The sequence below is a fragment of the Verticillium nonalfalfae genome, assembly GCF_003724135.2.
Source record: "Verticillium nonalfalfae strain VnAa140/NRRL 66861 chromosome Unknown scaffold_125, whole genome shotgun sequence".
Classification (NCBI taxonomy): Eukaryota; Fungi; Ascomycota; class Sordariomycetes; order Glomerellales; family Plectosphaerellaceae; genus Verticillium; species Verticillium nonalfalfae.
Window position 1 is genome coordinate 59,849 of NW_021167350.1, and position 23,715 is coordinate 83,563.

General features: G+C 58.0%; 10 protein-coding genes across 10 annotated transcripts; 6 read left to right on the forward strand and 4 right to left on the reverse strand.

The window, feature by feature from the left end:
* Positions 1-357: 357 nt before the first annotated feature.
* On the reverse strand, positions 358-1,488 carry D7B24_001300 (uncharacterized protein; the record flags this gene model as incomplete). Its single annotated transcript, XM_028635537.1, has 2 exons — positions 358-1,202; positions 1,296-1,488. 2 exons carry the CDS (start codon positions 1,486-1,488, stop codon positions 358-360), a joined length of 1,038 nt encoding a protein of 345 aa, XP_028491993.1.
* A 1,455-nt stretch (positions 1,489-2,943) lies between these two features.
* Positions 2,944-3,705, reverse strand: D7B24_001301 (uncharacterized protein; the record flags this gene model as incomplete). Its single annotated transcript, XM_028635538.1, has 1 exon — positions 2,944-3,705. One exon carries the CDS (start codon positions 3,703-3,705, stop codon positions 2,944-2,946), a length of 762 nt encoding a protein of 253 aa, XP_028491994.1.
* Positions 3,706-4,723: 1,018 nt separating this feature from the next.
* Positions 4,724-6,480, forward strand: D7B24_001302 (uncharacterized protein; the record flags this gene model as incomplete). The annotated part of the gene is made up of 6 exons (XM_028635539.1): positions 4,724-5,086; positions 5,145-5,303; positions 5,355-5,507; positions 5,571-5,657; positions 5,742-6,168; positions 6,239-6,480. 6 exons carry the CDS (start codon positions 4,724-4,726, stop codon positions 6,478-6,480), a joined length of 1,431 nt encoding a protein of 476 aa, XP_028491995.1.
* Positions 6,481-9,562: 3,082 nt separating this feature from the next.
* On the forward strand, positions 9,563-11,341 carry D7B24_001303 (uncharacterized protein; the record flags this gene model as incomplete). The annotated part of the gene is made up of 4 exons (XM_028635540.1): positions 9,563-9,917; positions 9,977-10,112; positions 10,162-10,708; positions 10,787-11,341. The coding sequence occupies 4 exons, from the start codon at positions 9,563-9,565 to the stop codon at positions 11,339-11,341; spliced, it is 1,593 nt and encodes a 530-aa protein (XP_028491996.1).
* Positions 11,342-11,784: 443 nt separating this feature from the next.
* D7B24_001304 (uncharacterized protein) lies at positions 11,785-12,671 on the forward strand (the record flags this gene model as incomplete). The annotated part of the gene is made up of 3 exons (XM_028635541.1): positions 11,785-12,008; positions 12,105-12,312; positions 12,402-12,671. The coding sequence occupies 3 exons, from the start codon at positions 11,785-11,787 to the stop codon at positions 12,669-12,671; spliced, it is 702 nt and encodes a 233-aa protein (XP_028491997.1).
* Positions 12,672-13,483: 812 nt separating this feature from the next.
* D7B24_001305 (uncharacterized protein) lies at positions 13,484-13,881 on the forward strand (the record flags this gene model as incomplete). Its single annotated transcript, XM_028635542.1, has 2 exons — positions 13,484-13,646; positions 13,757-13,881. The coding sequence occupies 2 exons, from the start codon at positions 13,484-13,486 to the stop codon at positions 13,879-13,881; spliced, it is 288 nt and encodes a 95-aa protein (XP_028491998.1).
* A 521-nt stretch (positions 13,882-14,402) lies between these two features.
* On the reverse strand, positions 14,403-16,714 carry D7B24_001306 (uncharacterized protein; the record flags this gene model as incomplete). Its single annotated transcript, XM_028635543.1, has 5 exons — positions 14,403-14,644; positions 14,695-15,575; positions 15,661-16,277; positions 16,332-16,529; positions 16,592-16,714. 5 exons carry the CDS (start codon positions 16,712-16,714, stop codon positions 14,403-14,405), a joined length of 2,061 nt encoding a protein of 686 aa, XP_028491999.1.
* A 530-nt stretch (positions 16,715-17,244) lies between these two features.
* On the reverse strand, positions 17,245-18,126 carry D7B24_001307 (uncharacterized protein; the record flags this gene model as incomplete). Its single annotated transcript, XM_028635544.1, has 1 exon — positions 17,245-18,126. The coding sequence occupies one exon, from the start codon at positions 18,124-18,126 to the stop codon at positions 17,245-17,247; it is 882 nt and encodes a 293-aa protein (XP_028492000.1).
* Positions 18,127-19,299: 1,173 nt separating this feature from the next.
* Positions 19,300-20,517, forward strand: D7B24_001308 (uncharacterized protein; the record flags this gene model as incomplete). The annotated part of the gene is made up of 3 exons (XM_028635545.1): positions 19,300-19,473; positions 19,548-20,162; positions 20,230-20,517. 3 exons carry the CDS (start codon positions 19,300-19,302, stop codon positions 20,515-20,517), a joined length of 1,077 nt encoding a protein of 358 aa, XP_028492001.1.
* Positions 20,518-21,510: 993 nt separating this feature from the next.
* Positions 21,511-23,190, forward strand: D7B24_001309 (uncharacterized protein; the record flags this gene model as incomplete). Its single annotated transcript, XM_028635546.1, has 5 exons — positions 21,511-21,564; positions 21,614-22,391; positions 22,465-22,512; positions 22,578-22,716; positions 22,818-23,190. The coding sequence occupies 5 exons, from the start codon at positions 21,511-21,513 to the stop codon at positions 23,188-23,190; spliced, it is 1,392 nt and encodes a 463-aa protein (XP_028492002.1).
* Positions 23,191-23,715: the final 525 nt, after the last annotated feature.

Sequence of the window (23,715 nt, forward strand, 5' to 3'; positions counted from 1 at the left end):
TGAACCTAATGATACCATGCCATGTCGCCCCATGACGATCCCTGAAGCAATCTCCCCTCCCAGCCGTCCGAAAACCGAACGCCTGCCAACGATGGACCAGGGCAAAGAAATACGATGAATGCTGAGCGCGAGAACCAGATCCCCTGCCGATGCCGAATAACGCAAGACAGCAAAGAAAAACAAGAACAAAGAATACAGGAACAAAATGAAGACAGTCCATGGGGGTATCCACGCCGATGCCGCCATGCCATGCACCCGAGAGCCACGAACTCGTAAAAAAAACAAGATGTGAAAGAAAAAGAGAGCAGAGAAGAAACACCGTTCGAGAACGAGGTTGCGCGCGAAGCAGGCAACCCCCTAACAGCACCGCTTCCGCCTCCCCACCGCCCCATCCATCTCTTCCCTCTCCTCGGCAACCTCGACCGGCACGCCGGGTACCGTGAACCCCGGCGAAAACAGCCAGCTCCGTCTGTCCCTGCCGACCCGGAAACTGCCGCCGGCGGACCCGGCACCACCGTAGACGGCACCGTCAAAGTAGCCCGCCTCGCCGGCACCGAAGCCCGGTGTGCCGGGCGTCGCCATGGCCTGCAGCAGGGCCTGCTGGATCTTGCGGTTCTGTTCGACGAGTTTGCGGGTCACGACGCGGAAGACCTCTTCGACACCCTCGCCTGATTCAGCAGAGATTTCGTGGCAGGCGTCCCAGCCAGCTTCCTGGCCCCAGAAGCCGGACGAGCGTTTGGACGAGGGAGAGCGGGGGTGAGCAGCATCGGAAGGGGCGTTCTGGGCGTGCTGCTGCTGCTGCTGCGCGGCGTGGTGGACTGTCGATAGTGCGTGGTGCGCCGCGGGGTAGTCGGGAGACAAGGAGACGCCGCCCTGGAAGGTGGACGGTAAGGCGGGAGCGAAGCCTGTAGCGTTGGCTGTCGGGGGCGGCGTCGAGGCGAGGCCGGGGGCGAGGTTTTCGGCGACGTAGGCGATGCAGCGCTCGAAAGGGACTTCGCGCAAGGAGGGGTCGCGGGCGACCATGTCTGCCTTGGTGCCGACGACGTGGAGGACGACGTCGGCGGGAAGGTTGCGGCGTAGCTCGTTGAGCCAGAGGCCCATTTCGGCGAAGGACTGGGCGTCGGTGATGGAGTAGCAGAGGATGCAGGCGTTGGCGCCGCGGTAGTAGAGGCGGGATATGCTGCGGAAACGTTCCTGGCCGGCTTTTGAGCGTTAGAAGGATAGGAGAAAGGTGCAGACATGAAGTCATGCAGGCGGCCAGCCGGTCAGCCACGCGGGGAGGAGGGGAGCCTTACCGGTGTCCCAGATCTGCAGGCGCACGGTAGTGTCGGAATCGCCGTCGACAACGCGCTTGGTCATGAAGGAGGCGCCGACGGTCGATGTGATCTGGGAAGGGTTGAAGCTGCCCTTGCAAAAGCGTTCGACGAGGCTCGTCTTGCCGACGCCCTGGGAGCCGAGGACGACGATCTTGGCCTCAAGGGAGGACATGGTGGGTGGGTGCGATGCCAACTGGCGAGCGACCGAATCGATGGGGAAGGTGTCGGCTTGATTGCTCGAGAGGTTGCGGATACTCCGGTCGGTGTTCCTTGCAGAGCCACACGAATGTTGCGATGAGTGGATTCAATGGAGACGAAATCAATCTTCGGTGTGTTTTTTTTGCTGCCACGGCAAGGGGTTTGCTAGGCGTGGAGAGCGGGTGTCTTTTGGCGTCGACAACAAAGAACACAACAGAGAAAGAGAGGGTCTCGCCGGCAGAGAATGGGAAGGGGAAGGAGAACCAAAACAAAAAGGGCATGCGCTGCAGATGCGATTTTGACTGCCAACACAGGAAAGACCCTATGCTTCGAGAATCGGCTTGATCGCCGTCTCGGTTGGCGCGTGGCAAGTCACCAGGCGGTCAGTCTCCGGGGTGAGGAGAGCGGAAGGAGGAAAACAAGATGGACAAAAGAGAGTTGCCAGCTGAGCATGGGAGGATTGACAGGAGGAGGCCAAGAGGCTTAAGCGAGGGTCAGGCAAGGCGCCGAATGCTGGCGCGTGGGCTGAGAATGTCTGACCAGGGGATCGCTGAGGCCCTGGCAGATCGTGTATTCCGTCTGTTTGGCTCGTCAGGCCCACGGCGCAGTGGTTGGTCGGCTGTCGGGGGACACGAAGCAGGTGATTTGGAGATTGTTGATGTATCTTCCCATGGCCTATTGTTGGTGTCAGGCCGGACGACGACGACGACGGGCGGGCGGAAAAGACTGAAAACGCGGGGTTGTGCTGACTGGCTCAGTCGGTGATGGCTTTGATGCTGTGTGCATTTATTTTGAAATGAGACCATGCGTCCTGGGATCGAGAACGGGACGCATGCCAGTCCGTGTTGAGATCACGAACACACGAACACATGAACAGGGAAGGCCTCGCAAGGCCTCATCGACAGGGAGGGTCAGAGCAGAGGCAAGGCCGAGGGAACTACGGCGAGTGCGGTACCTGCCTAGGTAAAATACGTAGGCAAGCTACTAAGTGGGTAGGTAGGCAACTGCCTAAGCTTACAGCGGAGGCAGGTGAGCTTACAGCATGGCACAGGGCATCTGCATTCTGGAGGAGACGCTCCGGATGAGTCAGCTGAGGAGCCCGTTGTGTTGCGCACGTGAGGTGGGGCAGGAATGTGCGTCATTGTCTGCAGCTGCAAGAACAACCCCGGCACCAGCTCCCTGGCTTCATTCCTCCGAATCCACTGAATCCACTGAATCCACCAAAGTCACGCGCCAGGCAAGTCGGCCCCACCCGGGCCCGGGGCTTCCTGCCTTCCTCGCCGTGAACCCCTCTTTATCTGTTCGTCTTTGTCCTTCATCACCTCGACGACCAGGTTCCTCCATGTCTCTCCGCCTTCCTTCAGCATCACGACCATAAGCATCATCATCAGCAACCCAACCCGCCCTCACCATTGTCCCCATGGCTGATCTACCATGGCACCTCTCCTCCGTCATACTTCAAAAACCCTGGCCCGTCCCTCGACGCCCGGTCTACCGCCTTCAACACCCCCTCGGCACTCTCTTCCGTCGTGATAGCGCCCAGCGCATCGAGACCTATGCCGCTGTCCTTGACCGCAACCGCCGCCATGTCCGTCTTGACCAGGCCCGGTGTCACCACGACCGCTGTGAGCCACGGCTCTTCAAAGTGCGCCGTTCGCACGACCCAGTTGAGCGCTGCCTTGGTGAGGCCGTAGGGGCTCGTCGTGCGAGGCCACGGCGACGCCACCATGCCCTCAATTCTGGCGACCGAGCCCAGCTCTGAGCCGATGCCGATGAACTTGGGGTTTGCCGACTTTCGGAGGAGCGGCGCCGTGGCCTGCAACAGAGCCAACGGCGCCGTCGTGTTGATCGCGACGTGGTGGCCCACGGACTCGAGGTCCGTCTGCAGAATGGTGTTGCCTGATTCACCGGCCGCAGCATTGGCAATGACCACGTCAAGTACCTTGATGCCGTGCTCGGACTGCAGCGTTGCTACGGCTTGGAAGGGCGCTGCGAGGTCGGCAGCGTCGAGGGCCAGGACAACCAGTCTTGACGAGTCGCATCTGGGGAGCAACGTGAGGGCCTGCGCCGCCGCATGGGCCGGATCACGGACGCTAGCGATGACAGTCGTCGAGGGACGCAGAAGGAGGGCGCGGACTATGGCATGGCCAATACCGCGGGTTGTGCCTGTGATGAGATACGTTGTTGACATGGTAATGGTGAGAGGATGGCGTTTGACAGACGTTCTTTGATGACTTTCTCCAGCCAGTTCGTCTCCAGGAACGGTCGACGATCTCCATTTATAGTCATGGCTGTTGTCCAGACAGCCAAGATTTCCTCGTTGTCCATGTTGGTAAGCAGCATTGCACATGGTGCGAAGGTGCAGCACCTCCTGAATCCTGCGCAGATGACCCCTGCTCTAGCAACCATCGCCGACAACCCCACGGCGATGATTTGTCGAACAGAGTTCTGGGCAATCGGAGTCTATGCACAAGGCTGCCGCCAAGCCTGGTGCGCTGATGTAGAGGATAGATTTGTTCAAAGTGGAGCATGTTCTGCTAGTGCTGATCATCTATCTACTCACGATCGTAGGTCGAATCAAATTACCTCTCGCGACTGCGCGACTGCGCGCCCGTTCAGCCTGGGACCAAAGCCATGTCAGCGTAGCATTGATTCCCTCAAAGAAGGATTCAGTGATCTTTGTTTGTCAGCTTGTCCCGTCGGTTAGGGGGGGGGGGGGGGGGGGGAGACGAGCCTTCGTGCCCCCAACACAGCAAACGAGCATTTCTACGCTCATCGTGTCTAATTGTGGTTCCCTGGCATATTGTCAAGGCACATAGGTAGTACAACGTTCGAATGATGCATCACTGGAAGAAATTCTAACAAGCTTTCGAGGCACCGGCACCTTAAACGTACAGCAACTTACCCAGCGAACGGGGAACTTAAAACTTTATTTCCCCACTCGCCAATGTTGCGATCGACCGTCCGGGTCTTCTCCCAACTCTGCAGCCGAGTTGCAGCTTAGGCTATGATTGCCGGAACAGGAATCAAACCCCGCGAGAATGAGTTAGCTCACCCACAACGTGGGTCTGCGTCGGCGAAAGCGGCTTTCGCCGTATTATCACGTCCGAATCGGAGGTCAACTTGGAATATCGAAATGGCAACATAAACTACCGATCTCTCTTGCCTAATCTTGAACCTTTAATCATCACTTTAAAGACTTTTCAACCATGGCAACAATAACATCCACAACACAAACGGTGTCTACCGTGTCCCTAGAGGCGCGGAATACATCGACGGGCGGTCAAAGGCTGTCGCTTGCCAGGCCAGACACCGCGGCAAGTCGGACTTTCCCGTCGGTTTACTCCCGCTTCAGCAAAACACAGAAACGCTCGACGACTTACACCACGGCTATTGGCGGGCTTTTAGCTTCCATGTCCACGACCAGCGTCTTTGCTGCTGTTCCAGAGATCACGTCTACTTTCGGCACGACACCAACAGCCATCAACATCAGCAATGCCATCTATCTCGTCGTCATGGGGTTGGCCGCCTGTTTCTGGGGCCCGTTGTCGGACGTCTTTGGGCGAAGAACGGTGCGTAGGGTTGAGCTATGCAGAAGACTGGTCTTAAACAGGCGGCTAACACTGCCAGGCTTACATTCTGAGTACCCTGCTGTTCTTCGCCTCTTCGATTGGTACGGCACTGTCGCCGAGTCTGCCTGCCTTCTTCTTCTTCAGGTCATTGACGGCCGCGCAATCTACGGCGTTCCTCGTGCTTGCATCGAGCTGCATCTCTGATGTTTTCCATCCGGTCAGTCAAGTGACGCACAGGTTTCGATGACATGAATCTGATCGAATGTAGACGGAACGCGCGACAGCCATGGGATGGTTCCTCCGAGGGGTCGCCTTTGGTCCCGCCTTTGGCCCCATCCTCGGTGGCATCATCGTTACTTTCACTTCATGGCGCGTTATCTTTTGGGTGCAATCTGGTCTAAGCGGCGTGGCCTTTCTGCTTGTAGCGTTTATGCTGCAGGAAACCCTGTTGCAAACGCGGCACGCAGAGCTCAAGGGGCAAAAGCCTGGTGCCGCAGCGAAGAAATTGTGGCAATGGTCCAATCCCTCGACCGTATTTAAGCTTCTTGGTCATGGAAACCTCTTCTGTGCGGTGAGTCTTGTGCTTGATTGGGAAGGCAGCGTTATTGAGAGCCAAACCCAAAAGAACAAGTAGGTTGACGGCCAACGCATCTAGGTCTTCGCATCTTCGGCCATTGGGTTCAACATGTACTCCCTCTTGACCCCGATCCGTTACATCCTCAACCCCAGGCTCGGGCTCACGACCCCCCTGCAGTCGGGTCTGATCTACTTGGCCCCGGGAGCGGGCTATCTAGTAGGCACAACACTCGGCGGCCGCTGGTCCGATCACAATGTCAAGTCGTGGATGCATCGACGCGGCTTCCGGTTGTGGGAGGACCGTCTACGCAGCACGCTCTTTTTCATGCTCGGACTCTTACCGGGTTTCACACTCCTCTACGGCTGGGCGGTTCAGGAGGGCTGGGGCGGTATCGCGTTGCCTGTCGTCTGCCTATTCGGTCAGGGGGTGTGCCAGACCACGACATTCCCGAGCTTGAATGCATACATCCTCGACATCATGCAGGATCAAAGTGGGAAAGCCTCAGGTGTGTTCTTCCCGTGGTGTGCGTTATGGATGCCAGGCAGACTGACTTTCGTTCGTCGTTCGAACAACAGCGAGTCATTACATGGTGAGATACTGCTTCTCGGCGCTAGCAACGGCTACCGTCGTGCCCATGATCGACGCGATTGGTGTCGGTTGGACTGTGAGTATCTCGTCCGCCATGGTGTTCTTCAGTGGATGCCTCATCCTGGTGGTCATTCACTTTGGCGGGTCTTGGAGGGGCGCTGGCGCCGGCGCTGGGAGGAGCATGGACATGGCTATGGGCACAGGTCGGGCTGGGGGCCAGCCAGTCTGAACTCGAGGTTTAAAAGGAGATCTTGAGGTTATATTGGTGAAGGACAGGTGGACGATCAATCGGCAACGTCGGCATCTTGAAGCTGCCCAGGAAAGGCTCCGCCACCAACGTGCCCACGAGAGCCTCGCGCTGTGGAGTGGTGCCAATAGGTATGCCTCGGGTATCCAGCTCAGGAGCCTGTACACTCCAATGACTGACCCTCTTTCGTCTCTATCTTCTGAAGCGTGGACTCAACCCTTGTAGAAGGATCTCTCACCCTGCTGATCACGGGCTATTACTACTTTCGTCTACCCTCTCATAACTTCGGAACAAAGAGCGAGCGATTCGACAGCATGGTCCTCAACTTTGGTTGTCGCTTGAAGCACCGATGGGCTGCCCAAAGGCAATGTCAAAGAGACTCTCATAATTGACCGCCCATTGACGATAGCGGCCTCATGCAGGCGAGTCCTGGATCAGATCAAAGCAGTGGAGCATCTGCTCACTGTCAATACTATCGACAATGACTCCCAGAGAGCTGACCGAAGCCAAAAATCCGAGTTGCTCAGCTCACTGCGCGCGAACGTCAGTCGATAAGGAGACCAGGACAATATGCGCTGCCTGGGGCTGGATGGTCCCCTAAGCTGACCAGCTCTCATCGTCGACAAGACGAGAAATACTCTGCTCACCAGCGAGCCAGGCCTTCTGGAGCTGACGCAACGCCGATATGGTATGTTTGATCCATCGGAATCGGAGGTTCTACTATGATTGAAAGTCTGCCAAGGCGAACTCGACATCGTCTTGGATATATGCACGCTGTATTTGGACACAATTTCTAAGCAGCATTCTTACGACTGATGCCGTATAGGTCTTCCCCACATCTATTGGGCGCTGGGGGGCCCCCGCGCACCAGTGACGGGTCTGGTCCTGGCGGGTTGAATAAGATGGAGATATTATTGAATGTAGCTCGGATGCGAGGCCTTCTTATCATAGCACCCGTAGTGGCGATTCCCAACGATCTCTTGCCAAAATATCCGCCATCCTACACCGAAGTCATACAAATATATTCACCACAGTCAGTTACAGGAACACAGAGCAGCATTTATTCCTTCAAAGATGAGAAGCCTCAGAGAGGAAAAAAGAGCGAAGATGTCCTCCCCGAAGTGAAAAGACCAAGACAGAGCAGAAGGCCAGGCACCTTCGAGGCGGGGCCGAGTCGGCGTGGTCTCAACCTCACAAAGGTTACAAGTATATCAATGGCACCGATTCAATTCAACCAGAGGGCGTCCTGGCAACTCACTGCTACGAGAGCATTTTCGGAGAGAGACTGGTAATGACGACAAAGACCACGCTTGACACATAGGATCTGGCGTCGGACTCACGCATCTGGATTCTTGACGGAAGTTCCCGACAGCTTCTCAATCCGAATGAGACCGCTGTCGAGTTTACTCAGTTCATGCGGCCTTCCCTGGACGACAGCCTGATATGCGCACATAACTGCCTCGCGCACTATGCCCCAGCGCTTTTAATCCTTGACGCAAACGACTGAGGCATCGTCAATAAGAGAGCCATGTCAAACAGGGACGGCGTCGTGTCTCATGTGTTCAACGACAACACCAAGGTGCCGCTTTTCCAATGGACCTTGAACCTTCCAGTCCGAGTTATATCAAGGTCGTTCACATCGACGCTGCCAACAACAAGGGCGCTAGCTCTATTGGATACCCTACCCTCCCAACCTGGTTCCCATGGCCAAGATCCAGCGTGGAGCCGCCATGACTCTGAGTTTAACCGGATGACGAGCACATCATTGTCTGCGAGGGACGTGTCTCCCGAAACGCCAATTCGTCCGCGGAATCGACCTTTCCAGGATTGACACGCATCTATAGCTGTATCAGCAGTGACTTCATTCGCGACTTTCGGTTCCCGAGCTCCTTGGTCTCATGGAACCTCTTGAGTGAAGACCCATTGGACGTCACATTTTATTTTCATCACTTGAATGCCACAACTTGGTTGGTCTCTTTCACGGAAACAGTCGACATCACATGCAACATGCGCATTATGAATGCTATGACAGGCGAGCATATGGCACTCGTCTCTGCCGAGCGGACCTTTTTCCAGAGATGGCAGTCGGGCATGCTCCGGCCATGTGGGGCCGAGCTGGCCTTTGACGAAGTTTCGGGAGCTTGGGCGAGGCTCGAGCGGACAAAGACATTCCTGCCACCGGGGCAGACGGTGACCTTGACGCGATTCGTGCTGCCGAGACTGGCGTGGCATCAGGGCGACACGGAAACCCTGGGCTCATGCCTCTTCTGACACGATGGTGATTACTATCGGCTCGGAGGATACGTGTAGGCTCTCGAGAGATGGGAGGTGGCTGACATTGCTTCGGGCTGCAACAAATACGGTGGAAGTCTTTTCGATTGGCGACTGATCTCATTGCTTGGCCCTGTTGCTATTCAGGGGCGTCGACCAGCTCATCTTGTTGCAATGGCCACTCGAGGGTCACGAATATGGAGCTCACGGGATATAATCTTGGGTGCTATAGTTCTGAGGAGCATGAAGGCTTCCCTCCACACCTGATGCCAGAAGGCATGCAGCTTTTCATCGTTCTGTACGAGACAGGTGACGCCAGTATCTGCTAGCAGATGATTATATTCGAGTACCAGCAAATGGTGGCCTCGTCGGCAGACACGTCTGCCCGATCTGTTGGGCAGCGTGTTTCTGGATTTCATGAACAGCCATTGAGGTCATTCCTGATTCATGACGAACAGGGGCCAAGTCGCCAGGAACAAGGTGCTTTCGGAGCCTCCGGCATCTTGCAATATGGATCAAAGTTGACCGCGAAATTCCACGTCACTTGGGCTCTATCTACTGACTTTAATTGGACGTTTGAATGCGGGGTCTCGGTGCCGACTCGATCCCTGGTGGAAGCGATCTACAGTACAGACTTACACCGCCCCGCACGGGGATGAGACCGACATGATAAAATGAGACGAGATCCTTCCACTTCTCGGCAGGGCCATGATCTCTACCAGCAGTGGCGTACCGGCCGGCCTCGGAGCTTCAGCGACGCAGCCAAACCAAGCACATACGACAGCAGCGCATCATGTTGTTTAGTCCCCTCCTCATCTGGGCTCTCGCGACCATTGCACGCGTGGTGGAATGCGAAACCGAGGGTGATGACGCCTTTCGACAGGACTGCTTGTCGCTGAACCCTGCAGCGCTCATCAGGAACTCGACCCTGGCGAGACTCGAGTTCGTAGCTCAGGGCACGACCGTATCCCTCAATGACAATGTCCCGTCTTGCAATCGTCCCACGCAAAAGGTCGAGGTCGATCTTTGCCGCGTCGGTCTCCAGATTCCGACCTCTCAGCGCTCGAGCATCAGCTTTGAGCTGTGGCTTCCTAGGGAATGGAAGGGCGCGCGGTATCTTGCGACGGGAAACGGTGGTGTCGACGGCTGTACTAAAACCTACTCTCCCCAATTCACGATCTACCATGACGAACTGACGAGACGCCAGGCATCAAGTATGAGGACCTGGCGTACGGCGCCGCTAACGGTTTTGCAACCATGGGGACTAACAACGGCCATAATGGCACAACCGCCGTGACGATGCTGAACAATCCCGACATTGTCGAGGACTTTTCCTATCGAGCGTGAGTGTCTCGTCTTCATTGGGCTTCTCCTGGTATTGACGAGCCCCAGGCTTCATACTGGCACCAAATCTGCCAAGAAAATCATAAAGGCTTTGTACGACAAGAAACCTGACCATTCGTACTTCATCGGATGCTCCCTGGGCGGCCGCATGGGTATCAAAGCTGCAGAGTTCTTCCCCGAGGACTACGATGGCATCGTCGCCGGTGCGCCGACCGTTGACTTTAACAAGCTCCAAGGCGCGCGAGCCTTTTTCTACACCGTGACTGGCGCCGTCGGCTCCCAGGATTTCATCTCTGCCGATACATGGACAGGTCTCATCCATGATGAGGTCCTCCGACAATGTGATGAGATCGACGGCGTCGCGGATGGCATTATCGAGGTCCCAAATAAATGCCACTTTGACCCGCAGGCTCTGTTGTGCAAAGCGTCAGAGGTCCAGGGGTGTCTGAACGAAGCCCAAGTCCAGCAGCTCGAGAAGATCTACGCACCTTACGAGTTCCCCGATGGAGAGCCCATTTTCCCACGCCTGAACCCGGGAGCGGAGAAGAGAGCCGTAGATCGACTCTTATCTGGCCTGCCGTTCACCAACTCAGTTGTACGTACCCCCTCCGACTCTGATTGCCCTTCATGGTGATGGCACTTTAACGCGTACCCGGTTGACCAAAAAAATCAGGAATGGTTTCGCTACGTGGTCCTCAGCGACCCCGCTTGGCAACCCGAAGACTACACCTCGGATCTTGTCCGCACGGCCGAGGCCATGAACCCGTTCAACATCCGAACCTATCCCCGCACCCTCCCCGGCTTCAGGGCCCGCGGTGGAAAGCTCATCACGTACCACGGCGGCCAGGACCAGCAGCTCACACAGTTCAACACCGAGCGCTTTGTCGAACGCATGGCCCGCGGCGACGGCCGGCTGGGCGACTTCCACCGGTACTTTCCCATCTCGGGGATGTTCCACTGCAATACGGGGCCGGGAGCCTGGGTCCTCGGCCAGGGCGGCAACGCTGCCGCGGCGGGTGTCGGTTTCAACGCCGAGAGCAATGTGCTGGCGGCGGCGGTCGCCTGGGTAGAAGAGGGCCGGGCGCCCGAGGTGCTACGAGGGACCAAGTTTGTGGATGATGCGCCGGCCAAGGGTGTTGACTTCCAGCGCGACCACTGCGCCTGGCCTAGGCAGCAGACATTCAAAGGTGGCGATTACAAGAAGCCTGAGAGCTGGAGATGTGTCTAGTAGGGTAGAGCAGGGCCCAGCACTTTGACCCAGGCGCATTCTTGATATCTCGCCTTCGATTTATACACACGCCTCAACAGCTAGACTACTTCATTGCAATATTCCTAATCATAAGGTGCTCGCCCGTTCTATAGCCAGCAGAGCCACCCAGGGTCTCGGCTAGGGAACCATGTGTGTAGACCGTGCCTGTTCCGACGAAGGATTTGGCTATCTGTTTTTTTTTAGCATTAGCCTAAAGCCCTCTGAAGCTGTCGAGCATGACCGTAACGTGGGATCCAACCTATCTCCTTAAGTCCGAGATGTAACACACCTCAAACAAAGCATTGCGGCCTGAGGTAGTGCTTACTTGCCGCGAACATGATCATCTTTCCCCCCGCTCACCGCCGCCGGGCTCGCGCAGAATAAGCAGGACAGTTCGCCGCACTCAAGGCAGTTCAACGACGATGAAGATCATCGTGACCGGTGCCAGTGGCTTTGTCGGCTCGGAGATCATTCGCCAATGTCTTCAGAATCCCAAGATCACCACAGTCGTCGCCGTGGCTCGCAGGCCTGTGTCAGTGCCCGATGGCACACCTGCATCGAAGTTTAGGTCGGTGGTGGTGCCAAACTACGATGACTACCCAGAGGACGCTTTGGAGGCGTTTTCGGGCGCAAATGCGTGCATCTGGTGAGTTCACGAAATGCCCGAGAGATGCGGTGGTCTACCCCTTCCAGATCTCGAACTTATGCCTCGTTGCTGATCGGCTCCTTCGCGCTGCTACAGGACCGTTGCGGTGACGCCGGCGAAGACCAAAGGAATGAGCCCTGAGGACGTCCGCAAAGTATGCCACGAGTACACCTTGGCGGGGTTGCAGGCGATCTGGAGTTCCGAGCCTGCGCGGCCTTTTCGGTTCCTCTACATGAGCGGAGCGGTCGCCGAAAGAAACCAGTCCAAGCCGCTCTGGGTCATGGCAGAGTACCGTCGGATGAGGGCATGTCGATCTCACCCATGAAGCGTCCCTGGAGCGTCGTCTGCCGATCCAATTCCCAAGAGTCCTGTGCTGACGACATCCCTTGGCAGGGTGAGACCGAGAACCAAGTGCTGCGGTTCGCGGACCAACACGAAGGCTTCGAGGCCTGCGTCGCCAAACCTGGTTTCATCACCAGCTACTCCACCGCCGTGAGCTCGGCCGCCGCGGCAGCGCTCAGCGTCACGGTTGTGATCCCGAACATTGATGTGGAGACGATCGCGGCGGCTCTCATGCACCAAGCGGTGGCCGGGTTCGAGCAAGAGACATTGAGGACGAGCGATCTAAAGCGGCTAGGGCGGGCTGCGGGTAAGATTGAATGATGTGCACCAGGGAGGAGGGGGGGCTCTCCTTTTTCAGCGAACGGACTCTGAGATCGGCCAAATGGGAGACCGCATTGGGACGCTGTCGCCTCCGTTGTCTGGCGTCGCTCTGTCAGGCTGTCTCAGCCCGGGACCCCCATTTAAGGGGCCGGCCGAGACCAGCGGGGGGCGAAGGCCGCGGCGTCCAACACGCGATTCAGCAATGTTGCCAGCGGACGTGGTTGATGTTGTGATTTCTTGTCACGGTTCTTTTCCCGTCTTGATCAGAGGTTGTCTGTGGTAGGGCCGCGTTTGCCAAGCTTGTGTTGTGCTGGTGGGATCAGGACGTTTCCCTAAGTTTGCTACATTCAAGTCGTTAGGAACACGAAACATCCAGGCTATACTCGATACCGAAGTGCTGCTACAAGATGAATGATAGTCAATGACCTTGATAGTATCAATGAGAGAGGCATAGTATGAGTACAGGCGGCAAAAAATTGCTGGGTGTCTTGCCCAGCGTCTCCTTGAGCAGGGAGAAGAGTTTGGCCCACCATCTTGTCCATGACGAAAAGCAATATTTCTCAACTTCCAAGCCGAGACATAGCAAAAGGTCTTGCTCGCTGTCTCAATAATCTAGCAACCTCCCTTCAGGAGGTTGAGAGGCTGCCTCCTGGCCGTGACGATTGAGTATATAAGAAGCAGACAATCGGGCTCGGTTTAGGTTTTGATTCTCGTCCTCAGCTCACATTCCTTCACTCAACACTCAACAGACCTTTCCTACCAACCTCTACACCACCACCACAACCAACCATCCCAACCCAACCAACTTCAAAATGCAGTTCACCATCGTCGCCGCTCTCTTCGCCTCGGTCGCCATGGCCGCCCCCGCCACCCTCGCCGCCCGCGCCAGCGTTTGCCCTTCGGGCCTCCTCAACGGCAGCCCCCAGTGCTGCGCTACCGACGTCCTCGGCGTCGCCAGCCTGGACTGCTCCGTCCGTAAGTGTGACACTTGTTCCGCGCCGGCCTCTGTCGCCGCAGAGGCCGCTGCCACGCGGATCTCTTCACGAACTCAACGAGCTAACCTCCCGTCTTCTCCCCCACGACAGCCAGCCGCACTCCCTCCGACGGCGCCGATCTCAAGGCCATCTGCGCCGAGGCCGGCAAGTCTGCTCTCTGCTGCAGCGTCCCCGTCGCCGGCCAGAGCCTCCTCTGCACTGCCGTCATCGGCTAAGCGGTACATTGTATCAGTACAATCGGCACATTCAGCAAACCGGCGACGGTTGCATCTGGACACAAAAACTTCACTTCTTGGCGAGACAGTATTGGTTGTGTGACTTAAAGACTAGGGCCCTCAGAGTATAGAGCTCTCTGGTGCTTAGATAGACGGTTCGGTGAAATAATAGTTGGTGCTGATCATAACTTCTGACCCAATCGTGTGATCTGTACGCGTGGAATTACTAATTGCTGTTGTTGCCTCGAGGAATTAGTGTCTTTCGTCCTTTGATGGTCCTCTGCAATGGAGGGCTCGAAAGTTAACTAATACTGAGAAATTTGACCTCAACTAACTCAATTGCTCGGACTGACCCGGAATATATGCCATATCAACACTTTGTAAGATAGATCTTTTTGTTTCGACGTGAAATGGAGGAGGTCAGCACTCTTATACACAAGTTCGGCACATCGTCAAATGCTTATCTCATGTCGGAACAGAATCACCGCACAAGACTGTTAGTATGAACCTGTGCCCCCCGCCTATCTATTATTCTGATCATTAAACGTCTCGTAGCCCAGATGATCTGCCCACAGCCAGACTTGACTCGCATCAGCAAGCCCCTGATCCACCAAGACCGAAAGATCGCCATCCCAGTCAAACGTCGTGACCGGCTCGGCAGGACCATTGAGAACAGGCGCTCCCGTCGAGAAGCTGAGCTGTTGCAGGAGGGGGACAGGCGAAGGAGGACGGCTCGCTGATCCAGAGATATGTTGCGTAAAGACTTGACGACTATCAGTTTCAATGCATCATCAGTGCTTGACTTGGTCTCACCTTCTTGAATAGGGTGGAGCAAGCCTCCGCCTCGATCTGGAATCGAATGTGGGTTTGAATTGACTGGCGCAGTCGCGGATCCTGTCCCCACGGGGGAAGCAAAAGACGTTGGCTTGTTCGCAGGAAGACTGATTCTCCCTGTGATGAGCTCCGTTTCCCGACGTAAAACTACCGTGACGAGACTGTCCAGGATGTCGAGGCTCTGTCTGGAGACCAGATGCTGGCTGGAGGTTGGCGAGTCCGCAGCGCTACGACACATGCGTATGATGTGCATGACGCCAGTCTTGGCCCGATTGCCCGTATCTGTCAGCGGACGGGACAGGCAGATGGCGCAGAGGACGACGCCGGCGGTAAAGAGGGTGATGCCAATGTGCATGGCGGCGTGGGTGCGTCCGGATGCCTGCAGGGCAGACGAGTACCGATAGAGCTCAGAGGTATCCATGGCTGAGTCCAACAGCTGCTGGAGAGATGTGCTTCCTCCTTCTGTCATCCTCAGCTCGTTCATCTGCCCATCGTTCTCAAAGGCGGCCGTGCGATGTAGTTTGATTTGTAGGTTATCATACGTCAGCTGCAGATTGAGCGCCTGCAACTGAATTAACGAAGACTGTCCATCTTGAGCTGCGTAGCTTGCCAATCGAAGCTCTTGTGGCAGCTCATTGCGCCACTGCAGCATCTTGGTGTGAATACTCTGGACCGTATTGAGGCTCTTGCTCCGTCCCCGCCGCCCCAGGAATGCGCCCATGATCCTGTACAGGCGGAACTTCCACGTGTGATACAGAAGCAGAGGGTTTTCTGCTTCCTGGGGCCTGTGAGACACCATGCCAACATCGCAATCCGAGTCATCAATGATGCAGGGGCGACCAAAGGAAACAGCCGCATACCTGGTGCCGTGTCAGAAAGGGGGGACATGGGGAAAGTCGACGATGCCTGGCTTCAGATGCACAGTCCCAGCAGAGAAAAGCTTACTTGTCGAACACTTCCAGCGTCCACCATGTCCGTCGTCGCTCCTCGCGCACGATATCGGATGTCGCCTTCCAAAGACTTTCACGGTGCAAACCGATGACCTGGGCGATCTTGACGCCGCTCCCCGATATTCCGAGGCCCGTATTTGGTCTCTCATTGAACAGGAAGAAGCTCCCAAGCAAGATGCATATCTGCACAGTCTCGAGCGTGGAACAATTGAGGATCTGGAGGAAGCGAGCCTCGACGACGGCTATGAGATCCCGGGACAGCTGCCCATAGAGGCTGTGGGCAGTTTGAGGGGCCGCATAATGGGCGCCTAGTGCCACGACAAGGAGACAGAGCCAGCGAAAGTTGCTGTCGCGGTAGGCGATCTGGTCCTGACGCAGTAGGTCTCGGAAGCGGCGTCTAAAGGCATCTTCGTGAAAGACCATCATGAACCAGTCGACGGAGAGGAAGAAGTGCCCCACGAGATCCTCGAGGACTTCATCTGAGGGCAGTGCCACTCCGGCCAGGTTTCGCCACTGTCTGGCACCCGCGGTCACGGCAGCCTCGTCCAGCTTGCTGCCGCCGGGCAGGGCAGAACTGTCGTGGTTCACAGAGGGTCCGTTGCCTCGAAAGATCTGGTCGTGATTTTCAGCAATGCCCGATCTGCTATGTTCAAATGACTACCATACAAGTGTGCTGAGATCGACAATGTTTGATTCGGGGAGGACAGCCGGCGAGGGGGTCTCGAGCTGGGGTGGAAGAACATGGCGACTGTGAGACCGTGCAACATGGCTTCCTGCCGCTGTGGGTGCGTCAATGGCTCCGGCACGAGGGATGCACTCGACGCCAGCACGGGTACAGAGTTGACAGGGTCTGTAGGCATCACACTGGAATGATAGTTTTGTCAGTCCGCAGCATGTTGAAGGCTGGAGGAGAAGGACCAACGTACGCCGAGTTTCCTTTCGCGACACCTCTTGCAAGCCGATGAGACTTTGTGACGCTTCCGAGGGGAGATCATCTCCAGGGTCGTCGTCCTTGCCAGGAAAGTGTTGGGTTCCATCGGAGGCTCCATCGGAAGGGTATCGAGGGGAGAGCTTGGGGGGACAAGGGATGGGGAGCTCGATTGACCCACCCACCCACAGCTGGCGTCACGGCGGCCGGGCTCTGGTTAGCGCCATCTGGGCAGGAGGGGCCCGCAGTTAAGGTTCGGCGCTACCTTCCGCTGGGCAAGGATGCCCGATGCCTGTAGCGTCTCACCGACAGGGAAGGAGCTGCCCCCAGTCCCCCGCTCCTTCTCGATGCTCCAAATGGAGCTTCGTTGAAAGGTTGGGAACGGCCGGCAGGCAAGTAGGACATAGGGACATATGGCTACCCTTCCTTTGATGCAGAGCTTCAGCATCACTTTGCCAGGGTCAGGGTCAGGGTCAGGGTCAGGGAATACTGTTCATCACTTTGTCAGGGTCAGGGTCAGGAATACTGTTCAACGCGGGACACGCGGAGGGCCATTCTGAAGGAAGTAGTACAATGTCCTCATGTGGAGCTTGTTCTTTTTTCTTTCATCTATTCTTCCCACTCGATCATCCCTTTCTTGCATCCCGCTGCCTACTTGTTCGCCACAGCCTCGAGCAGCGTCTTGGCCGCCAGCTTGCCGAGGTTGTTCGACGCCAGCGGCGAGTCGCCCGTCAGCAGCAGACGGTCGCGGTGGACCTCGCCCGTGATCTGGCTGTTGATGGGCTCGACGCCGAGGGCGCGCAGGCGCTCGCCGACGAGCCACTCCATCTTGCCGGGGATGTAGCCAATGTCAATGTTGGCGCCCTGGTCGAGCGCGTCGGGGAACACGTCGACCTTGTAGCCCTCGTAGATGTACTTGGACCCGGCGGGCTTGCCGACGTCGGCGGCGAGCATGCTCGCGGGCCCGTGGCACAGCGTCACGAAGAAGCGCTCGTGGGCGTGGGCCCAGCGCAGTACGTCGCCAACCGTCGCCGAGAAGGGCACGCCGTTGAGCACGCCGTGGCCGCCGGGGATGAAGACGGCGAGGTACGGCGTCGCGTCGGTGAAGCCCCGGCCCCAGACCTCCTGCAGGTTGAGCGGGTTGCGGATCTTGTCGCGGTACTTGTCGTAGATGGCCTTGACGGCCTTGTCCTCCTTGGGGAACGCCCACATCTCAAACTTGACCGGCTCGCCCGACAGCGTGGCAATGTCAATGTCGAAGCCGGCGGCGTCCATGTGCAGCATCGGCAGCAGCATCTCGACCGGGTGGTTGCCCGTCGAGAAGAACGAGCCGTCGGCCATCTTGAGGTAGCGCTCCTGCGTCGCGATGAGGAGCACCTTCCACTTGCCGCCCTTGTAGGCCGTGGCCGCGTAGTCGGCGTCGCCCTCGGCAAAGTCCGTCTTGGGGGCGACGTACTGCGTCAGCGAGTATGGGGAGGGGAACCAGGCGTCGTCCTCGGCCTGGTCGGCGACGGGCTTGCGGTCGTTGGACATGATGGGCGGTGGGGGGGAGGGGGAGGAATGGTGTTCGAGTTGCTCTGTTGGCGGTCAAATTGTCTGTATCAAGTTGCGTGCCTCATGGCGAGAAACAGGAGGGTTCAGAGAGAGCTTTATATACATACCAACCTGGCCTACCTACTTACCCTCATGCCCATTTGTCCAGCAGAAGCAAAACCGCGCTGGGAACAACATCCGAGCCTACTCTCTGTGGGGGACATGTGGGTGGGTGACGTTGACGCACTGCGGGGTCGTTGTCGTCTTCTGCTCTCCGGCCGGTGAAGGCTTACCCTGGAAGCTGGCCGTTTCGATGGGTACGATGCGATACGATAGGGCGACCACGGCATCTGCGGCGCCTCCATCTAGTCCCGTTCCGACGGATCATGACCTGGAACAAGTTGGAACAAGTTGGCACAAGGCGTAGGGAACCAGTCGCGATGGTTTCTGACTTTTGGACGGCAGGTTTTGCCAGGGTAAGCTTCGACGCTAGCCCCGGCATCTGGCTTCTGTTGAGCAGACCCAGAGGCTGCTAGGCGGGGGGGGGGGTTCACGCTCTCCGGGCCAATGGGCTCAGGGCCACGGCCAGGGCGCAGGGCTTGATCGAGGGCTACGATCCATCGGCTGGGCGCTACGATCCACCGGCTGGGCGCTACGCTACAGCGGGCTTTGGGGGACACGGTGCCTTCGGGTGCAAGACACCTGCCTCCCTGTCTCGGCAGCCCCGCCCAAGCTGTGAGCTCTACCTACCTACCATGGCATGTATACCATGGCATGTACACCACGCCAATCATCACGATCTTGTGTGGAATCTGCCCAAGGAAACCATGGGTGGGTAGGCCCGTCCACCTCCGACGGAAACTCATCCCATGGTACCATGCCGCCCCGAACACCGTCGGCCACGTCGAGCCAGCCCATCACGGAAACGAAGCACGCTTGCGTCACCAAGGCATTGGTCTGCTACCCTACGCCGGCTACGCTTCGTCATGGCGTCTCTCCGTCAGAGCTAGCTCTCGGTGCCCCCATTCTCGAGCTGATTCGCCTCGACACGCCTGCGACCCAAAGGCTCGCCCAAACCGCCGTAATAAAGATGCAGACTTGAGCTGTTGATACCAGCAGCTTGTTCTGCACGCTACACACATCAGCCCCCCCCCCCTCTTCCTCTCCGCACCCATGGCCACCGACTACGAATTCGAAGGATGGATGGGGGAGGATGAGTCCTCTGCCGAGGGCAACATGGTCTGGCAGAAGTACGAGCCCAAGACGTGGGAGGAGACAGATGTCGACATTCGGATCACCCACTGCGGCATCTGTGGCTCCGACATTCACGTCCTTCGCTCTGGATGGGTAAGCCTACTCGATGGCGATGCGAGCGCCAACACTGGAACCGTAGGACTGACCCATTTCTCGCCCACCTGCAGAGGCAAGCCCCGTACCCCGTCGTCGTGGGCCATGAAATTGTTGGCGTCGCCGTCCGCGTCGGTTCCAAAGCCGAGGGCGGCATCCAGGTCGGCGACGTCGTCGGCGTCGGCGCCCAGTCCGAGTCGTGCCTCAACAACGACCCCGACTACGACTGCGCCGAGTGCGCCGACGGCAGCGAAAACTACTGCACGAGAAATGCCCCGACCTACGGCTCCAAGTTCCGCAACGGCGACAAGACCCAGGGCGGCTACGCCCGCTACCACCGCTGCCCCGCGCACTTTGTCTTCAAGATCCCCGACGGCCTGGCCCCCGAGTTTGCCGCGCCCCTGCTCTGCGGCGGTGTCACCGTCTACTCGCCGCTCAAGCACTTTGGCGCCGGCCCCGGGAAGCGTGTCGGCATCGTCGGCGTCGGCGGCCTCGGCCACTTTGCCGTGCTCTTCGCCAAGGCCCTCGGCGCCGACGAGATTGTCGGCATCTCGCGCAAGGCCAGCAAGAAGCAGGAGGCTCTCGACCTCGGCTGCACGGATTACATTGCCACCGCCGACGACGAAGGCTGGGAGACCAAGAACGCGCGCAGGCTGGATCTCATCATCTGCACCGTGTCTTCCGCCAAGGTTTGTCGCTCTGCGCTCGCTCCGAGCAGCTGTACCAGGAAGTAGACGAGTGCTGAACAAGCCGTAGATGCCCTTTTCCGGATACGTCGGACTCCTCAGGCTGGACGGCACGCTTGTGCAGGTCGGCCTTCCGGAGGGCGAGCTGCCGTTTCGCCCCGGTGTCCTCACGGGGGCGCGACGCCGTATTGCCGGCTCCGGCATCGGCTCGCCCAGCGAGATCCGAGACATGCTGCAGCTGGCCGTCGACAAGGACGTCAAGCCGTGGGTGGAGAAGCGGCCCATGTCCGATGCGAACCAGGCCATTATTGATTTTGAGGCCGGCAAGCCGCGATTCCGCTACGTCCTGATCAATTAGTTCATATACTCTGCATACCGAACGCCTGGGCACAGGCTTTTAGCAGTGTCGGTATTGTTAATTACTAGGAGAGACAGTTCAGTATTTGGTTGTATTGTCTTGCCTGCGGTGGCTGGTTTCCGAAACTCAATGTCTTGGAGCTGATGGCTTTCAACTGCCAGGAAGAGAGACTGCCAATCTCTTTGAATCTCACGTGTCTTGTGCTTTCCAATCGACCTATAAAGCAGGGAAGGGAACCATGTTGTGCCGGTGGTTGACTCGACATCTACAGCATACGCCCACTTGTGTCTGGCTGTCTCTCTGTCAACCCTCTTCTGGCCCTTGAGGCTCCAAGATAAGAAACTTTTGGTTTCAACCTTGGTGTTTCTTCGGCACGAACAGTTGCTCGTTATACCTCTGTAAAGGGTGGTTTTGTCACCAAGCAGTACCATGATCAGAAGCACTTTGCCGCTGCCCAGCCTTTTACACTTTCAAAGCCATTCGACTGCGTGCTGAGCAGCTTCACAGTATTTGCTGAAATTGAGCACCATTGGCCGGCAGACTCAATATCAAACGATCATAGAGTGACGTAGAATTTCATCGAGCGATGACACATTGTGAACAGCAGCATCAGGGAAACCAGCCCCCTCTTGTCTTACTGGTGGTGACGAGATCTTCTTTTCCCTGCGCAACCAGCGTTACAGAAAGCCCAAGGCACATCACCTGCAGGACGACAACTCCTGCGCATCTCGCTTGCCTCACGACTGCCATGAGTCGCCGCATGCCGTGCTCATCGAGTTGCACGATGGATCTGCGCAATGCAGTCAAGTGGATATCGCCAACCCACACCACCAAAAGGCGTGTTCACCGCGCCTTATCGCGGGAAATGCCGACATCGGTCTCCGCCGTCTGCGGTCTCAACTCCCGTCCTGAGCTTCACAACAGTCTCAGCCTACTACTCAGTTACTCTAGTCAATCGGTTGAGGTGCCAGAAATCACATTACACGCCTGACGATGGCGCAGAGCCAGGCATCCGATGTGCCGCCAAGCGGGATACCGTTCTCCAAGGTCAGCACGACGATCCAGGACGAAAGTCAGTACAGCTGACCGTCTCCAGCGCAAGAAGCTCTTCATCACAACAACAGCAATGTGGGTGACGTGGAACAGCAATCTCGGCTCCTCGCTCCCGTCCAACGCCGCAACCGCCATCCAGGTCGACCTCGCCATCGCCCGCGGGCCGCTCGTCTGGCTCAACTCGCTCTACATGCTCGGCTACGCCATCGGGCCCCTCCTCTTCGGGCCCCTGAGCGAGCACATTGGCCGGCGGCCCGTCATCCTGTACGCCTACGCCGGCTACATGCTCTGCACCATGGCGTGCGCCCTGAGCGACCGCTTCGCCCTGCTGCTGGCCTTTCGCTTCCTGACGGGCTTTGTGGCCTCGGCCCCCAACGCCACCGTCGGCGGCCTGCTGGCCGACGCCCACCCGGAGCAGGGCGAGAGGGGCCGCGCCATGGCCTACTTTACCTGCGCCGCCGTCGCCGGGCCGCTGTTCGGCCCCCTCGTGTCCGGATTCGCACAGGGCCACTCGTGGCAGCTCGTCTTCTGGGTCGGCTTTGCCATTGCCGGCGTCGGCCTGCCGCTGCCGCTGCTGCTGCCTGAGACGTTTGCGCCTGTGCTCGAGAAGCGGAGGGCGCGCGCCGCGGGCGACGCCGTCGACGAGGAGGCCGTTTCGGGGTCGTCGGAGAAGAGCCTCGCCGCGGAGCTGAGGATCGTGTTCACGCGGCCGGCTGTCATGATGGTCAAGGAGCCGATTGTGCTGTGGACTGCGCTGTATCTTGCTCTGGTGTATTCCATCCTCTATCTGTTCTTCCAGGCGTATCCCGTGATTTTCCAAGGTACGTGCCATGGGTCTTGGACCGTTCCGCCCTTTGAGAGTGGCTTCGTCGCTAATTGTCCCATTCTCGCAAGGGGTGTACGACTTGTCGTCGGGCATGATCGGCCTGGGCTACCTGCCGAGTACGTTCACCCACCCAGCAGACAACTCCTGACTGTCCGCACGACACGCTGACGCGCCGCCGCAGTCCTCGCCGGTATCCTGCTGGCCCTCGCCGGCGTCTTCATCTACGACGCCCAGCTCGCCAAATACCAAGCCAGAGGCTCCCGCTGGGCGTCCAACGAAACGCATCGCCGCCTGCCGCTGGCCTACATAGGCGGGCCCCTGTTCGTCTCCTCTGATCCTTCGTCCCTCTTTCCCCTTGTCTTGCCAGGCATCTTGCCGGGCATCTTTGAAACACCACAAATGCTGATCCCTCTCACGACAGCGTCACACTCGGCCTCTTCTGGCTCGGCTGGTCCTCGACCCGCACAGTCCACCCGGCGGTGCCCCTGCTGTCAGGCCTCCCCTTTGGCGCGGGCTACATGCTCATCTTCGTGGCCATGGTGAACCACCTGTCGGACGCGTACCGCGAGTTCTCGGCCTCGGCCCACGCGGCCGCCAGCACGACGCGGTCCCTGGCCGCCGCCTTCCTGCCCGTCGCCGCGGCGCCCATGTACGCCGCGCTCGGCGTGCCGTGGGCGTGCTCGCTGCTCGGCTTCGCCGCGCTGGCCCTCGACGCCGTGCCCTTTGTCTTTGTCCGCTTCGACGCGGCCATCCGCCGGCGGAGTCCGTTTTGCCAGAAGCTTGCGGCGCGGTGAGCGGGATGCTGTCGCGTGCTGTGCGTTGCTAGATAGATAGAGAGCGGGGGGACGATCCAGGGCCGAACCCGAATGTCCCGTATCTGAGAATGGAAGCAGATGAACCCCGTGCGTGTCACATTCCGATGGTTTCTTGCGTACGGCTCATCTCGTGTCGCTCTTCTGCGGGATTTACACAAGCTGAGGGAGCTGGCATTGCGTGACAGCAGATGCATGTGCCTCGACAACGATGCCAGCGTAGACGGTGCGAGTTGGACGGGTGCTGTTGACGACTGACATGTGACCGCCATGCCATGGCCTGACAGAAGATCCTCCCCCTCCACAGGTCTGACGAGAGCGAGCACGCATACAAGACGTGCTCCGCGCCGAAAAGGATGGACTCAGCTCACCGGACGCATTTTCCGAGATCACTGGCTCGGCCGTGGCCGTGAGCCGACGGCACAGTACGAAGGCTCCCAGAACGACAGCATCAATCCTCCTGGCAAGGCAACGCCCTCCACCCTTACTGCGAAGCAAAATGGCATA